The sequence below is a fragment of the Oncorhynchus nerka genome, linkage group LG7 (genome assembly GCF_034236695.1).
Source record: "Oncorhynchus nerka isolate Pitt River linkage group LG7, Oner_Uvic_2.0, whole genome shotgun sequence".
Classification (NCBI taxonomy): Eukaryota; Metazoa; Chordata; class Actinopteri; order Salmoniformes; family Salmonidae; genus Oncorhynchus; species Oncorhynchus nerka.
In genome coordinates this window covers 36,561,497-36,580,327 of record NC_088402.1, presented here as the reverse complement: position 1 = coordinate 36,580,327, position 18,831 = coordinate 36,561,497, and the positions used below count along the sequence as shown (strand labels likewise).

Genomic DNA, 18,831 nt, shown 5'->3' with positions numbered 1-18,831 from the left:
GCAGTCTCTTTTGGTCTTTACTTTTTTGGCGGAGTGGGGGGGTGGGGGGTGGACCATCCCTTTTGTCCTGATTCAACAGACACTTACCTCTGGGTGAGTCATGTAAAGTTTCATGTAAAGTTTCTCCTCATTTCCTCTTGCTTGCTCTAGTTGTCGCTCACTCAATCTCACACGTGTGCAGTTGCAGAGAAGAGGAAGAGATTAGCCAATTACACTCATTTCTAATAACAGCATGTCTTACCTTTTTTTTGTATGCCGGACAGTGCCTGATTTGACCTTGTCTGATTTTCAATGCAGTATTACACTTGGCTCTAACAACGTTTGAATGCTGAAGGTGCCGCTCAGATGAATGAATATTAGATTCTGACTTGTAGATCATGTATTATCAGACTTGGAGATAGATCATTTACATGTTTCAATTCAGTCACAAAATATTACAGGTATTTCCGGAAGGCGGAGAGAAAAACATCATAGAACTGGCGCTGTGCAACGTTTGGGTGTATATTTAGTGGTTTTGCACATCTTCGTGACTTATGAAGACACTGACATTTTTTATTTGAGAATTTGTGAATGTGTTTGCTATTGTTATGAAGCTTTAGCTGTCAGTATTACTGTTGTTGCATTCTGTATTCTGAGTTCTGTTCTTATGCTTCTGCATCATGGGATGAAGGTGAAGGCCTCGAGGGGAGCTGCCAGAAGCAAACGTTGAACCAAAATAACTGCTTGGCTGGGGGAAAAACACATTATAATAAATGATATGATTTTAGGAGTTAAGTCCTTTATTGTTATTGTAATTCATTCCTTTCTGTTATGTTTCTTTTTATTGTATTTTTACTAATAGTATGTCAATAGGTTTCAGTTACCACAGGACCAGTTGTTCACCAAAAAGTTCCACAGGACCATATAGATCCCATAAAAAATGTTGTGGTACAGCTAGGATCACGATTACCACATAAACCTGAATTCCTGTGGTATACAGCTACCACACAATTTACCATTACAACAACAATTACCATACCATGTGGTTACACCAAATAACCACAAACAAAAAACATTGAATTACCACATAAAAACAAAACAAAATTACCATACAAAACCACAGGATTTGTACCCCAGCTATAACAAATGTATGTAGTAAAATGTTCCAAAATACCACACAATGTCTGGATACCACAGGTCAGGTACCACAGGAATAGCCCAGAGTTCCACCCCAATGGGCAAAATCAACATTGTTTCCACGGCATGTCAACCCCAAAAACAAATGTGATGATGTTAAATCAAGGAGATGAGCACTGCTGGCACTACCTAGCATGGGGAATAAAATGCCTGTAGTGGGAGGGGTGAGTACTATGTGAGTGTCCAGGGTTGGATGGGAGCAGTGCGGTGAGAAGGGGTACTGACACTGGGTGGGATACTATGAGGCTGTCTGGTTCCCCCCTGGCTCACACCACCGTCAGAAGGCATGGACCTTACAGGAGCACACAGCTGCTCTTGGACACTTTCTTACTAATGAGGTCATGCTGTGTGGTGGCCAGCGACTGGATCAAGCCCCAGAAGTGCTTGAAGGTGATTCCCTCACCGTCCGACACACCCATCTGTTTCATCATCTTGCCCAGACCCTGCTCTGAGCCTCCAGTCTGGGGGAGGGAGGGAGCACAAAAACAATTCTTTATAATATAGGCATGGTATTTAACACTTAATAAGCACTTATGGACATGTAATAAGAAATAAAGTAATCATGTATAGACATGTGTAAGCAGGAAGTTAGCAATTAGTCTTTTACACTTTTGAGAGTATAGCATTGTTGCCTTCATTACTCGGTAGGCTATATTCACAACAGTACTACTGATATCCTCAGCGTAGTAATTATGTTTGACTTCATAATCCAATATTGTTCACTCTTCAACTGTACTGTATGCAGCTGTATCAACCTGGACTCAGGGGTAGACGTAACATAGTAGATGTACATTTTTCTCCCTCCATTTAGTATGTGCATATGGCGGAGGCGTCGGTGAACGCTCAAATGGAGGGGCGAGGGGAATGGAGTGATTTGGTATTCAGCCAAAGTGTGAACTTTGTCAACTGTGTCATATGTTTCAGGCTTTGTTACCCTCTAGTGGTTATAGATCCATGGCTATTTTTCTAGGAATCACCACCATATTTTACAATAGGTATGGGGTTATTTTCTGCAGTGGTGTAAACTACTTAAGTAAAAATACTTTAAAGTAATACTTAAGTATTTTGGGGGGGTATCTGTACTGTACTTCACTACATTCCTAAAGATAATAATGTACTTTTTACTCCATACATTTTTCCTGACACCCAAAGTACACATTACATTTCGACAGGAAAATGGTCCAATTCACACACTTGTCACGAGAACATTCCTAGTCATCCCTACTGACCCTTATCTAAACACTAACACCTACTGACCGACTAAACACAAATGCTTTGTTTGTAAATGAATGTCTGTGTTGGAGTGTGCCCCTGGCTATCCGTAAATAAAATAAAAACAAGAAAATGGTGCCATCTGGTTTGCTTAATATAAGTCGTTTGAAATGATGTATACTTTTACTTTTACTCTTGTAAACTGAAGTATATTTTTGCAATTACATTTACTTTTGATACTAAAGTATGTGTAAAACCAAATACTTTTAGACTTTTACTCAAGCATTATTTTACTGGGCGACTTTCACTTTTACTTGAGTCATTTTCTATTAAGGTATCTTTAACTTTACTCAAGTATGACATTTGAGTACTTTTTCCAACACTGATTTTCTGCTTTTACAACCTTTCGACGCCAAACCCACCACTGGTGTGCGTGGCCAAAGAGCTCTATTATGATGTCATCTGAACATGGCACTGGTTCAAATCCAAGTGCCAATACTGTTTAGCATTTGTTGGATGACATGAAAATAGAGCTCTTAGGCCACTCGACCTGAATGCACTGTATGTCCGAGCTGTTGTGGCTAACTATTGTGTAGCAGAAATACTCTACTTGATTGTCAAGTGGTGGATGAAGTCGACTTGGTGCAAGGAGTCATATTACAATTAGGCCTACAGTTGTTCTGTTCTGTTCGTAAGGAAAACTGTTATTTACTTCTCTGTCAGAACATTTAATCCCCCTCCAGATGAGAGAACAACCTTAAACCTTCATCACTTGTTTATATATTTGAACGGACCTTTTCCTGTTTTTCAGAAGCATAACTATCTTTGTCAACCACTGGCAGATTCAGACTAGTCCTGGAAAACCGCCTTAGGGCTCAGACAACTAAGCAGCGAGTTCCAAAATGAAGATACTTTGGACTTTTTAATGTTTCAAATAAAGCATGTGTCAGATTCAGTTCCTAGCGAGACGTTTCACTTTAAAGGGCCAGTGCCCTTGTTTTATATACACTGAGAACACCTGCCTAATATTGAGTTGCACCCCCCCTCTTTTGCTCTCAGAACCGCCTCAATTCGTCGGGGCATGTACTCTATAAGGTGTCGAAAGTGTTCCACTGTGATGCTGGCCTATGTTGACTCCAGTGCTTCCCAAAGTTGTGTGAAGTTGGCTGGATTCATTTGGGTAGAGGACCATTCTTGATACATATGGGAAATGGTTGAGTGTGAAAAACCCAGCAGCGTTGCAGTTCTTGACACAATGAGGATGCCCATGGCACACATACACAATACATGTCTCAATTTTCTCAAGGCTTAAAAATCCTTCTTTAGCCTGTCTCTTCACCTTCATCTGCACTGATTGAAGTGGATTTAACAAGTTACACCAATAAGGGATCATAGGTTTCACCTGGATTCGACTGATCAGTCTATGTCATGGAAAGAGCAAGTGTTCATGTTTTGTACACTCAGTGTATATTTACACACTATGAGGTTGGAATAATACTGTGAAATTGGGAAGAGCTGTTTATAAAGACTGGCTGAAATTTCTGCCTGTTTTGGTGGGATGGAGTTTTGGCCTGTCTGGTGTTATCACCAGGCGGTATAAGGTAATAGACGAATAACAAAGAGTTTTAAACCTCTCTGCCAATAAAATCTAGTTTTAAGGTTATATATCCCTCTCATTAGGCTCGTCCAATTAGGCCCCTCACTCAGACCACTCCCAGACAGTCCTAATTCATTTATTTGTGTGTCTTTTTGCCCATTTTAATTGAAAAACATAACAGTAAAGTACTTAATTGTTACCCAGAAATGATTTTATATTGAGAGAAAATATGGCTGCATTGGGCCTTTAAACCATGGACATCCAGATAGTTTACAATCCAGCGTAGGTGCTCATGATATGTGCTAACATGTTTAAAACTCAATTGGTTACTGAGTGCCAAGTAGATTACAGCCAAGTTTATTTTGCATCCAGCCTGGCAACCAACGCCTGCAGGCTTTTCCTGAGTGTTTGTTTGGGAGTCATAGGATGAGGCGTGTACTGTATGTGTGTGGTTGAGGGGGGTAGTAAGAGTCAGAGTCACGCCCTACTGGTAGAATCAATAGCAGGTGTGGCCGAGGAGGGCGAGGGCAATGTAGCCGACAGTTGCAGCTTATGTACCTTGACTAAGTTGGGCAGCTGGGAGGAGAGGAGGTCTTTGAACTCTTTGGTTTGGAGCGTGGGACCTTTATTGGCCGCAGCGGCATGGAACTTTGTGACCAAAGTGTCGATGGCCTTTTCCAGGTCGGAGTGCTGCGCCAGAGGAGGAGAAATAAACGTGTTAGGGTGGGGGGATCAAATAATATAACAATAACAAAAGCATTATCTGACAGTACTTTGAAGTTCATTATGTGACGTTTATTATTATAATAGATCATTAAGAAAGAAAGTTAACATATTCATCAGACAGACTCCCCAGGTGAGTGCCGAAGTGTACCGACCTCCACTCAATTTAGTCCCAAATACCAAAACAATCAGACACACTCACATCCGCCCTCAAGTGCATATCCTGCATGCCTCCATGCGTCGGAAGTTTACGCAAAGACGACACTCCGATGTTTAACCCTGTCCTTGAGTGACTGTTCGAACAACACTGCAGCATTCTTCTCCGCACAAATCACGCACTAACCAACTCTGTGTCGTTTTTGTCAATGTTGAATAGTTAGTATTGTGCTATAAAGCTAATAAGCCACAAAACAACTAACAGTATGCTCATGGGTGACATAGGATGACAGAGTTTTAAAGAAAAAATTGTGAGAAATAATATGCTGAGTGAAAAGTACAGTTATACAGTTAGTTATACTTCCAGGTTGCAAATGACCTGTTTGAAAAGTAGACCTTGTGTTTGGCAGTGGAATATGAAACTGTGTCACACAGACTTGTTATGTTGGTCATTGTGAAGGACATCATTCCATACTCTCTTTAAACCAAGAACCAAACACCCAATCTATTGTAACTGTTGTTTTTTTTGTTCATACTACTTTTTATTTATATCCTAAATCACTAACATTAAATAACTGTTCAGGGACTTTGCTATGTCACTCACCCCTATTCAAATAGATATTTGAATATGCTATTGAAATGTGAGCATCTGTGGGTGGGTCGGGAGGAGAAGCTTAAGTAACGAGAGACTTTTGGAAGGCAAATTGAGACAACCTGTCTACATGTAGAAGGTACTTGAAATACCTGCAGGTTGGGGTAGCTACAGTATGACAGCTCAACCCCTGACTGTTTATTTTCAGGGTGTGCCAGGAGTGGAGTGGCCATCTGGAATTTCAGGCAAATGCCAGATGGGCTGTTACATTTTTTTTCCCATCGGGCCTGTCTAACTTATAATGGGGGCCTTGAGGAAAAAACTGGGGCGTTGTGTCAGTCCGTACGTCTGTCAGTCTGTTCATCTAGCTGTCATCCCTCACTAATCTCCAAAGAAGGTCTCTGTGGCATAGGCCATGGGGACGGAATAAGAAGGGACTGATTGCCTCCCCGTGCTTTCCATTTCCACACATGGTCTGTCTATAGACACAATTGAGAATTGCTCCTTGCTCCCTCAACAGCATATGGCCTAGATTCATTTGTTATTGTCCACATTCTTTGCTGCTGTCCAGCATGCACACTGATCAGTGCATTGAAATGATTTGTGGTAAACTTAAACTGGCAAGAGTGCATGCAAAGTTGGCTATATACAAACACCTATAGGACGATCTCATGGACTGTGTCATGATGTAAATTGGATAGCATAATATGTCAATGGAATTTTGGTTAAACTACATATTGTGCCACTTCCAACGGTAATCAGAACCATGCATAGAAGTTGGGGGAAGTTATCACTCCATTCCTTGCTTCTAGGACGTGATAAGCCACCATCTCTTCAACTGCAACGTTTTGACAAGTGCTGATGAATGAAAATGAATGAATGACATTTTATTTGAATGTCAAATCACCAGTTGGCAACCCATCCCTAATGGGATTAATTGACACAAACAAACATTACAATAATTCACTGTGAAACGATCATTCTTCTTCCGGTGTTCTCTACATTGCACATCGCATCAAGAGTGAAATAATGTATGGTAAAAATCAATACATAGTAGTAAATAAGGTTATCCAAACAATAATTATATCCCTAGAGCAGTAAAAGAATATACATACATACTGTACACACATAGATACATAAATACAGAAAAAGAAACCAAAGGTCTGATATTAAAATGTTATAGTAGGCCTACCTGTTCAGCCATTTGGATCGTTTTGTGCTGTCCTTTTTCAAAGTAAAGTTTTCTCTCTGCGATGTTCAGCAATTGCTACTTTTCTCGCTCAGCGTTCAATTGCTTCTGTCACATATTGGCAAGATTCCTAAATGATCCCACTCAAGAAAAGAAAAAAATGCAACTTGATTCCACCTTCCGTGTCAGTCAGAGAAAGCTATGGGAAAGTGCAGTGCACTCAGTGTAACCCGATGCATTGGGACTGTAAACTCCAGGAGGCAGACATGCAGTCATATAGGCCTACCACCCTTATTTTATTGCAAAGTTCTCTTTAATTTAGAAGTTTTGCAGAGAGTAGCCTACACAGTTGTGCATTTAAAACATATAGGTTATTCAAGAGGAGCCTGGGAGTGCTTCCCTCAACATCTGGAAACATTTAGCAAAAGTTGAAACAGTCTGCAGATTTACACTGGAATTCATCTTTATTGTTGCATTTTGTTGAACCCCTCGTATAAGCCTACCTATTTCATGCAGTGTCTGTAAAGCTTTGAATATCCTCCCCAAATAATGTTTTTCTCAATAGGCCTATTTGTAAGAAACTTTTATGAACCATGCATACATGGACGGTCCTTATGGGTAGGCTTTTTTTCCGAGGTTGTTTATAATTGAAGTCGTTTGTCATTGTCCATTCCAATTGCCATTTGGCCTGCATTCATTTTTACAAAGTTATCAGAGGTTGATAAGGACGTGCTGGCGAACTAAAAAGTGATGTGTGCGCAATGAACAGGCACGACAACATTCTTGTAAGTATTAACAGAGTGGTGGGGAGACAATGGGACTCGATAAAACTGTTTCTGTCCATAAATTGTCATAGGCCTATTGGGGTTTTTACATGAAAACCAGTCAACCAGATCCTTTATTATGCTACCACAAAGAAATGGGCTGTTGCAGCCTGGTCTCATTGACTATACGTAACATAGGTAAAGCAAATCCGGGACACACAAATTACCATGATATGTTACGTTTGGTATCGTTACATAAGACACAAGGTTACTTAACGCAAAAACAAAATTGTAATTCGTAACATATCATCCAGAAATTAATATATACCATGCGAAACATAACATACTGTATCATCCTAAATGATTTGTCTTGGATTTACATACAGAATAATATGAAATGTTATGAGACCAGATTGGCTGTTTTGACAGGCCTAAATCTAGCCTAGATACTGGATCTGCACAGTCGGGTCCAAACCCATTGCTTCGCACTACCACTCACCTCTGTTAAACATACAGTATATCACAAAAGTGAGTACACCCCTCACATTTTTGTAAATATTTGAGTATATCTTTTCATGTGACAACACTGAAGAAATGACACTTTGCTACAATGTAAAGTAGTGAGTGTACAGCTTGTATAACAGTGTACATTTGCTGTCCCCTCAAAATAACTCAACACACAGCCATTAATGTCTAAAGCGCTGGCTACAAAAGTGAGTACACCCCTAGGTGAAAATGTCCAAATTGGGCCCAATTAGCCATTTTCCCTCCCCGGTGTCATGTGACTCGTTAGTGTTACAAGGTCTCAGGTGTGAATGGGGAGCAGTTGTGTTAAATTTGGTGTCATCGCTCTCACACTCAACATAGCACCTCATGGCAAGGAACTCTCTGAGGATCTGAAAAAAAGAATTGTTGCTCTACATTAAGATGGCCTGGGCTATAAGAAGATTGCCAAGACCCTGAAACTGAGCTGCAGCACAGTGGCCAAGACCATACAGCGGTTTAACTGGACAGGTTCCACTCAGAACATGGTCGACCAGAGAAGTTGAGTGCACGTGCTCAGCGTCATATCCAGAGGTTGTCTTTGGGAAATAGACGTATGCGTGCTGCCAGCATTGCTGCAGAGGTTGAAGGGGTGGGGGGTCAGCCTGTTAGTGCTCAGACCATACGCCGTACACTTGCATCCAATTGGTCTGCATAGCTGTCGTCCCAGAAGGAAGCCTCTTCTAAAGATGATGCACAAGAAAGCCCACAAACAGTTTGCTGAAGACAAGCAGACTAAGTACATGGATTACTGGAACCATGTCCTGTGGTCTGATGAGACCAAGATAAATGTATTTGGTTCAGATGGTGTCAAGCGTGTGTGGCGTGTGTGGCGGCAACCAGGTGAGGAGTACAAAGACAAGTGTGTCTTGCCTACAGTCAAGCATGGTGGTGGGAGTGTCATGGTCTGGGGCTGCATGAGTGCTGCCGGCACTGGGGAGCTACAGTTCATTGAGGGAACCATGAATGCCAACATGTACTGTGAAAAACTGAAGCAGAGCATGATCCTCTCCATTCGGAGACTGGGCCGCAGGGCAGTATTCCAACATGATAACGACCCCAAGCACACCTCCAAGACGACCACTACCTTGCTAAAGAAGCTGAGGGTAAAGGTGATGGACTGGCCAAGCATGTCTCCAGACCTAAACCCTATTGAGCATCTGTGGGGCATCCTCTAACGGAAGGTAGAGGAGTGCAAGGTCTCTAACATCCATCAGCTCCGTGATGTCGTCATGGAGGAGTGGAAGAGGACTCCAGTGGCAACCTGTGATGCTCTGGTGAACTCCATGCCCAAGAGGGTTAAGGCAGTGCTGGAAAATGATGGTGGCCACACAAAATATTGACACTTTGGGCCCAATTTGGACATTTTCACCCAGGAGTGTACTCACTTTTGTAGCCAGCGCTTTAGACATTAATGGCTGTGTGTTGAGTTATTTTGAGGGGACAGCAAATGTACACTGTAATACAAGCTGTACACTCACTACTTTACATTGTAGCAAAGTTTAATTTCTTCATTGTTGTCACATGAAAAGATATACTCAAATATTTACAAAAATGTGAGGGGTGTACTCACTTTTGTGATATACTGTATGCTTGTAAAAAAACAAATTCATGTCATAATCGAAGACCACAGTAAAACGCTTAATGTGTCTCTAGAATGCGCAGCTGTTTGGTTTCACATGCGGGCTCAGTAGCGACTGGTTTCCCAGGGGAGAAGGGTGTGTCCTGCCTTCAGAGCTTTCGATGTCCTGCTCTCTCGCCACTCCTCCTCGCTGTCTTCCAGAGAAACAGACACCACGCCCAAATTTGTAAAGCCACAGGATCAAGTGTGTTTGACAGGGCTGGCAAGCCCTAACTGAGGTATCTGTCAATGTCTCTGGTACGATGTCTCATTGCTGAGACGTTTAGGCCTATGTTGAAATGGCACTGTTCAGGAGACTAAGGGGTGGCCTCCACGCTACAATGTACGTACTATTTTAAATAATAGACAAATTAGGCATTAATGATCAAATTATCTTTCATGATTTTAAGATGAAAAACTCTCCATGAATGAACGAGAGTACAGCATGAGTAAATAACTTATAGAAGCTTCTTCATAAAAGACAAACACACACAATTACTCAAATCCATATATGTTTTTGTAACAATGGCGCCGGAGAAGAAGGCTGACGTTTTACGTGTCCCCAACCTATTGTCTTTGTTTATTTGCGTTGTTTGCGTGTACTTATTTTGTACATAATGTTGCCGCTACCGTCTCTTATAACCGAAAAGAACTTCTGGACATCAGGACTGCGATTACTCACCACGGACTGGCAGAATATTTTATTTTTCCTTTAACGAGTCTGTTGAGCATGACGCAAATGAGATACTGCTTTCTCGGGAACAGGCCCAGATCCCCGTGATTTGTGTGAAGATGAGGTGGAGAAAAAGGGGCCAGAGGGTGCCTTCTAAGACTTTGTAGGCGATCGAATAAACCCCCACTTCCCTCCATTCTGCTAGCAAATGTGAAATCTTTGGAGAATAAAATCGATGACCTACACGGAAGATTAAACTACCAACGGGACATTCAAACTGTAACATCTTATGCATCAGGGAGTTGTGGCTGATCGACGACACTATCAACATGCAGCTGGCTGGTTATACGCTGTACCGGCAGGATAGAACAGCGGCATCTGGTAAGACAAGGGGCGGTGGACTATGTATTTTTATAAATAACAGCTGGTGTACGATATCTAAGGAAGTTTTGAGCTATTGCTTGCCTGAGGTAGAGTATCACATGATATGCTGTAGACCACAGTATCTACCAAGAGAGTTTTCATCTGTACTTTTCATTGCTGTTTACGTACCACCACAAACTGAGGCTGGCACTAATAAGACAGCATTGAATGAGCTGTATTCCGCCATAAGCAAACAAGAAAATGCTCACCCAGAGACGGCGCTCTCTGTAGCCAGGGATGACGCTACTAGTAGCCAGGGACTTTAATGCAGGGAAACTTAAATCCGTTTTACCAAATGTCTATCAACATGTTAAATGTGCAACCAGAGGGAAAAAATCTCTGGACCACTTTTACTCCACACGCATATAATGCTCTCCCCCGCCCTCCATTTGGCAAATCTGACCATAATTCAACTTCCTGATTCCTGCTTACAAGCAAAAATTAAAGTAGGAAGCACCAGTGACTAGATCAATAAAAAAGTGGTCAGATGAAGCAGATGCTAAGCTAGAGGATTGTTTTGCTAGCACAGACTGGAATATGTTCCAGGATTCCTCCGATGGCATTGAGGAGTACACCACATCAGTCATTGGCTTCATCAATAAGTGCATTGATGATGTCATTCCCACAGTGACGGTACAGACATACCCCAACCAGAAGCCATGTATTACAGGCAACATCCACACTGAGCTAAAGGCTAGAGCTGCCCCTTTCAAGGAGCGGGACTCTAACCCGGAAGCTTATAAGAAATCCCCCTATGCCCCCCGATGAACCATCAAACAGGCAACGCATCAATACAGGACTAAGATCGAATCATACTACACCGGCTCTGACGCTTGTCGGATGTAGCAGGGCTTGCAAACCATTACAGACTACAAGGGGAAGCACAGCAGTGACACGAGCCTACCAGATGAGCTAAACTACTTCTATGCTCGCTTTGAGGCAAGTAACACTGAAACATGCATGAGAGCACCAGCTGTTCCGGAAGACTGTGTGATCACGCTCTCCGCAGGAGATGTGAGTAAGACCTTTAAACAGGTCAACATTCCCAAGGCCACAGGGCCATACGGATTACCAGGACAGGTACTGCAAGCATGCACTGACCAACTGGCAAGTGTCATCACTGACATTTTCAACCTCTCCCTGTCTGAATCTGTAATACCGCCAGGTTTTAAGCAGACCACCATAGTGCCTGTGCCCAAGAACACTAAGGTACCCTGGCTAAATTACTACCGACCCATATTACTCCCGTCTGTAGCCATGAAGTGCTTTGAAAGGCTGGTCAAATCTTACATCAACACATTATCCCAGAAACCCTAGACCCACTCCAATTTGCATACCGACACAACAGATCAACAGATGATGCAATCTCTATTGCACTCCACACTGCCATTTCCCACCTTGACAAAAGGAACACCTATGTGAGAATGCTATTCATTGACTACAGCTCAGCGTTCAACACCATAGTGCCCTCAAATCTCATCAAAAAGATAAGGACCCTGGGACTAAATACCTCCCTCTTCAACTGGATCCTGGACTTCCTGACGGGCCACCCCCAGGTGGCATGGGTCCTCAGATCTACAAAAGGTTCTACAGCTGCGCCATTCACAAGGCACTACATAGGGTAGTGCGAACGGCCCAGCCAAGCTTCCTGCCATCCAGGAAGACCCTAAAAATTGTCAAAAACTCCAGCCACCCTAGTCATAGACTGTTCTCTCTGCTACTGCACAGCAAGCGGTACCGGAGCACCAAGTCTAGACCCAAGAGGCTTCTAAACAGCTTCTGCCCCACTCCCCCTCTCCACCTCTTTTACATCGCTGCTACCCTCTGTTGTTAGCATCTATGCATAGTCACTTTAATTCCTCTACCTACATGTACATATTACATCAACTAACCGGTGCCCCTGCAGATTGACTCTGTACCGGTACCACCCGTATATAGTCTCGCTATTGTTATTTTAATTACTTGTTACTTTTATTTTTTATTCTTATCCGTATTTTAAAAAACTGCATTGGGCTCATAAGTAAGCATTTCACTCTCTGTTATATCGACGCATGTGACTAATACAATACAACGATTTTTTGATTTGATTTGATTTGGGGAAGGAAACACTGGCACAGGCAATTCAGTGCAGTCTTACAGTCTTCCACATAATTCACTTTCAGACAGTCCTGCCCTTTGCATTGTAATAGTGTCATTATGTGATGTCTCATTCCAATGTCTCTGCATGCATTGGTCTGTCTGTCTGTCTGTCTGTCTGTCTGTCTGTCTGTCTGTCTGACTTCCAACAGGACATCATATCACTTATATTTTAAATAAGAATTATGTTTCACTATGACAGAGATTTTTTCAAGTGAACCCAAAAAACAACCAGCTAAACAACTTTTCCTCTCCCTTCAGTCACCTCATTATTACGGAATGCCAGAACCTGTTAAAACTTGCAGCACAGTGAATTCACTATGTTCCGGTCTTGTTTGCATACTTGGCCATAGACATCACTGCAACTTATGTGTGGCTCAACACCCTGTCATGAGGTGAGGCGCTGATACAGCTGATGAGAACCTGGCAGGATCACGTTTCCCAGGAATGTCAAATCGATGAGTACAGTGCAAGGGTGCCTCTCAATAGTCTATAGGGTCTTCCTCTCCTTGTCTCCTCTCTTTCATCTGCACTGGTCTGAAAACACAGGATAAGTGAAAGCAATATGGTGGATGCCGACCGGAAGTATAATTTGACCTATCCAGTTCTTTTCTCATCAGTTCAAACAAAGGAAAGGAGGCGTGGAGAAAAGGGTGCTTTAAATGATTGAGATTCACTCAGATTTCCTGCTAGCCTCATCCTCTAGACCGGGAATTTCCAAACTGAGGTAGCGTACCCCAAAGGTACGCACAAATCTGTTTTTTCTTCACATTTTCAAACAGTCCATTTATATTTTCCCACGGGGCTATACATTTGGGTGATGTTTCAGTGTTCAGCGAAATAACAACACAATGTCAAATACAGGTAGCCTAGTCAAAAAATGATCATCCAATCACATTAACCTTTACTCTCTCGTGGGAAATCCACTAACGGTCAGTATGTAGCCAAACATAGCTGCTGCTCATTCCGTTTGCTCGAAAAATGATAAATGGTTAACAAAAGTAAGGCCGTGTGTGTCCATAGAGAAACATACCAGCTCTACTGGTAGTACTGCTACTACCAGCAGTACTACACCTGCACCTGTCGACGACACAAGTTGTTCTGCTTCCATGAGCACATCCAATGCTAGCATCAGTAATTCTACATTTGTTGTTAGCCCAGCTAGCATGGACACTGACAGTTGTGAATCTGATGCAGCCGAAGAGCTACTGCCCCCTTACCCGGGAAAGCACCGAACAACAGCCAGGTACGTTGGGCCATCGAAGAGGTGCAAATATGATGAGAACTACATTGATTTGGGGTTCACTTATAATGGGAGTAGTGCCTTTCCTCAGCCACAGTGTGTTATATGTGCAAAAGTACTATCTCACAACTCGATGAAGCCTTCACTCTTGCACAGACATTTAGAAACAAAACATGGCCATTTATAAAATAATCCACAGGGGTTTTATGAGGGAGAATTAAGATGATTTTGGAGTAGTAAGACATGCATTTGATTTGATTTAATAATAAGGGGCTAGAAGCGTCTTATATGGTGAGCTACCGAGTGGTTAGGACAGGCAAGCCCCATACTATTGTGGAGGACTTAATTCTTCCTGCTGCCGCAGATATGGCTGGGACAATGCTGGGGGAAAGGCCAAAAAAAACTATACAGCCAATGACTTCATCAAACACTGTTTCACGATGCATCAGTGACATGGCAGGAGATGTTTTGAAACAATTACTGCTTTGCATACAAGCCAGTGAATTCTATGCGTTACAGCTAGATGAATCAACAGATGTGGTGGGCCTGGCACAGCTCCTGGTATATGTCCGTTACGTTTATGGGGGGTCAATTAAGGAAGACATCCTCTTCTGGAAACCAGGACAACAGGATAGGATATTTTTAAAGTACTGGACAGCTTTGTGACATCAAATGGACTTTGGTGGTCAAGATGTGCTGGTATCTGTACTGATGACGCAAAAGCCATGACAGGGAGACATAGTGGAGTGGTAACGAGCATGCAAGCAGTTGCTCTCGAAGCCACTTGGGTACACTGCAGCATCCACCGAGAGGCTCTTTCTGCCAAGGGAATGCCTGAAAGCTTGAAAGACATTTTGGACACTACAGTGAAAATTGTTAACTTTGTTAAAGCAATTGAATTTAATCAGAAGCCACTCCCAGATTTCTGGATTAGGCTGCACTCAGAGTATCCTGCCTTGGCAAATCACGCTGTTAAGACACTGATGCCCTTTGCAACCACGTACCTATGTGCGAGTGGATTCTTGGCCCTCACGGGAATGAAAACTAAATACAGGCACAGACTGTGTGTGGGAAATGATTTAAGACTGAGACTCTCTCCAATACAACCCAACATTGCAGAGTTATGTGCATCCTTTCAAGCATACACTTGTCATTAACATGTGGTGAGTTATTCACAATTTTCGATGAACAAATGAGGTTTAATATGTGAAATGGCGAAATAAAGAGCAAAATTATTGATTATTATTATTTGTGCTCTTTGTCACTTCCCACGAGCCGGGTTGTGACAAAAACTGACACTCATTCTCATATTTAGTAAATGTATGGTATAGTGTGTGTGTGGCAGGCTTACAATGATGGCAAAAAACAACATTTGTGAGTGAACTGACCCTGGTTCTAGATGGGGTACCAGCTGGAAGTTGAATGTTTGAAGGACTATGGCACTATAAAAAGTTTGGGAACCACTGCTGTAGACCTCTACCATTGAAGAAACATCACACACCCTACAGGGCATAGTAGGTAGTACAACTTAAATGTGAAACCAGCAGCATTATCACTGTAATTGTCACGTACGTCGTAAGGAACGGACCAAAATGCAGCGTGGTATGTGTTCATGATGAAGTTTTTAATTAAAGAAAGCACTGAACACTGAATACAAACTAATAACGACCGTGCCGCTATAATGAGAACTGTGCTGACACAAGCAACTAACATAGACAATCACCCACAAACAAACAGTGAAACCCAGGCTACCTAAGTATGATTCTCAATCAGAGACAACTAATGACACCTGCCTCTGATTGAGAACCATACTAGGCCGAAACATACACATCCCAAAATCATAGAAAAACAAACATAGACTGACCACCCCAACTCACGCCCTGACCATACTAAATAACGACAAAACAAAGGAAATAAAGGTCAGAACGTGACAGTAATCTAAATGTGATCAACTGCAATCCCCAGGGGCTGCAATCCTGCTGTTTTTCATTTTCCCCTTGCAATTCATTGATTCGCGTCATTCATTTCCCAGAGACGGATTCAACGAAATTAACAAAACCTGTCAGACACTTACGATTGCATTTTCAACGCAGTAAATAGTATTAACAAATTGGTGAATTACTGTAGATCTGCAAAAGAGAGTCATTATTTAGTTGAATATACTAACGTTCCACATTGACCACACATCAAGAACTAGCTCTTCTGCTATACATGTAATGATCAGCTACATTTCCAAGAACAGAGCTGTCAATTATTAGTGGTTGTAACTGTAATTAAGTGATGCAATGGTTCTGTTGAGGTATTTCTTAATGTTGTAATAGTCAAACAGACGAGTGGACAGGAAACGCAGGCCTTTGCAGAGGGCTGAGCAGTGTTTTTAAATGAGGTTGTGTGGTTAGAAGTGGAGAGGGACTGAGTCTGTTCTCACAAACACTATGAGGCCCTCAATAGACAAGTGACAAAGTAATGAGGTATACACTACCAAACACCAGGCAAGTCAACATTAAACTGCCTTTAAGAAAGAGTACCAGTAGTCATTCTTGATGGCATAGAGGCAATCATCAGTCCTGTTCAGACCAGGAACTGCTGAAGAGTTAATTCATCATAATATGACATGTGAAAAGTACTGTAACATTTTACTGTATATGTAATCCACAAACAGGAGGGCAACCATTACCTACTGAACATGCAGACAAATGTAAATCACTGAAATACCCCTTTACCCCAGTACCATCGTTTAATTAGGCAAGTGTTGAGGATTATCTACCATGACTAATGCGAACACTTTGGACTCTCGGTCAAAATATTCCCAACAATTGGACTAGTCTTGCCCTAAAAGGTTTCTAAAATAAAGAATAGGAAGAATGTTAAAATATTTCAAAAAAAATATTGTGATCCTGTATGTTCTATGTACATTTTTAGCCTTGGTGTAAAGTTTACTCTCTTGTCTTGTCAATAACTCTTGAGGATCTAAAATGTAAAAAAACATTTCCGGGCCACCTAGACCATAGGTTAGCTGTAGATACACTGTTGAAAAGCTTTTATTCCGTTTATTCTCTGACGTGTCAAGAAGTGTGCTTGTCTTTTGCTAATCATCCAACTCTTGATGAGTTGAATCGGATGTGATAATTGTGCTGGTATAAGGGATTTCCTCCTCTTCTTCCGAAGAGGAGAGGCGAAAAGGATCGGAGGACCAATATGCGGCGTGGTAAGTGTCCATGGTTCTTTTAATAATAAATAGTACACATGAACAACTGAATACAAAAACAATAAACGTGGAATGAACGAAACCCAAAACAGTACCGTGTGGTGAAAAACACAGACACGGAAACAAACACCCACAAACACACAGTGAAACCCAGGCTACCTACGTATGATTCTCAGAGACAACTAATGACACCTGCCTCTGATTGAGAACCATACTAGGCCGAAACATAGAAATCCCCAAATCATAGAAAAACAAACATAGACTGCCCACCCCAACTCACGCCCTGACCATACTAAATAATGACAAAACAAAGGAAATAAAGGTCAGAACGTGACAGCGGGGACAGAACCAAAATGTGCACATGAGAGCAATGTTAGAGAGCAATGGACTTAGAAGCACTGCAGTACTACAAATAAAAGCAAACATGCATAGTGGTTGTTTATTGCAGTTGGATATACATACGTTAATTGTTCAGCCCAATAGGATATACAGTACAATACACGAAAATAATGCAATTTCCTGTAGTTGGCATAACTCCAAAATGATTCAAATGCTCAACATTCAACATCATACACCCCTAAAGGACACAGCAAGGCATTACAATTCAAAAAAGGAACGTAAAAGTACAGTATACACATTCATCAAAACATGGTATAATGTTTAGTAATGGATATTTTGGTAATCATCACATATTTTGTATGTGTTTGTAAAACCATACGGCCGTATACTGAGGAGCTCACAGTGTTAGAACAGAGTCTCTCTCCACCTCTAACTACACAATGAGTCATCAAAAACAAGGCTGTGTTCTCTGCATGGGCCTGTGTTTCCTGTCCACTTGTCTGTTTAAAGCAGGGTGTACACGGACTATAACAACACAAGGAAACCCCTCGGTAGAATCACTGCAACTCACATTTCAGCTACAACTAGCTACTATTAAACGACAGCTCGTGTCTTGTTTTAGTTGCTCACAATGTATTACAGAAAAGCGGGTAGAAGTAAGACTGGTAAATATGAGCAAATATTGACAACAAAAAAATGAACGTACAAGAATTGTACAAAACATCTTTAGCCCTCAGTACAACCTCAATTCGTCGGGGCATGGACTCTACAAGGTGTCAAACGGTTCCAAAGGGAAGCTGGCCCATGTTGACTCCAATGCTTCTCACAGTTGTGTCAAGTTGGCTGGGCGTCCTTTGGGTGTTGGACCATTCTTTATACACGCGGGAAACTGTTGAGCGTGAAAAACCCAGCAGCGTTGCAGTTCTTGACACAGCGAGGATGCCCAGGCACCTACTACCATACCCTGTTCAAAGGCACTTCAATCTTTTGTCTTGCTCATCCACCCACTGAATGGCACACACACAATCCATGTCTCAATTGTCTCAAGGCTTGAAAATCCTTCTTTAATCTGTCTCCTCCCTTCATTTACACTGATTTAAAGTGGATTTAACAAGTGACATCAATAATTTATCATAGCTTTCACCTGGACTCATCTGATCAGCGCATGTCATGGAAAGATGTCCTTAATATTTTGTACACTCAGATTATGCCAATGAAGATACATTACATGCAACC

At 41.9% G+C, this 18,831-nt stretch overlaps 1 protein-coding gene across 1 annotated transcript; it reads right to left on the bottom strand.

Annotated features, from left to right (window-relative positions):
- Positions 1-761: 761 nt before the first annotated feature.
- On the bottom strand, positions 762-6,779 carry LOC115131538 (protein S100-A13-like). Its single transcript, XM_029663334.2, has 3 exons — positions 6,649-6,779; positions 4,544-4,675; positions 762-1,637 (listed from the first exon to the last, which is right to left on the bottom strand). Exons 1-3 carry the CDS (start codon positions 6,658-6,660, stop codon positions 1,470-1,472), a joined length of 312 nt encoding a protein of 103 aa, XP_029519194.1. The 5' UTR covers positions 6,661-6,779; the 3' UTR covers positions 762-1,469.
- Between the last annotated feature and the right edge of the window lie 12,052 nt (positions 6,780-18,831).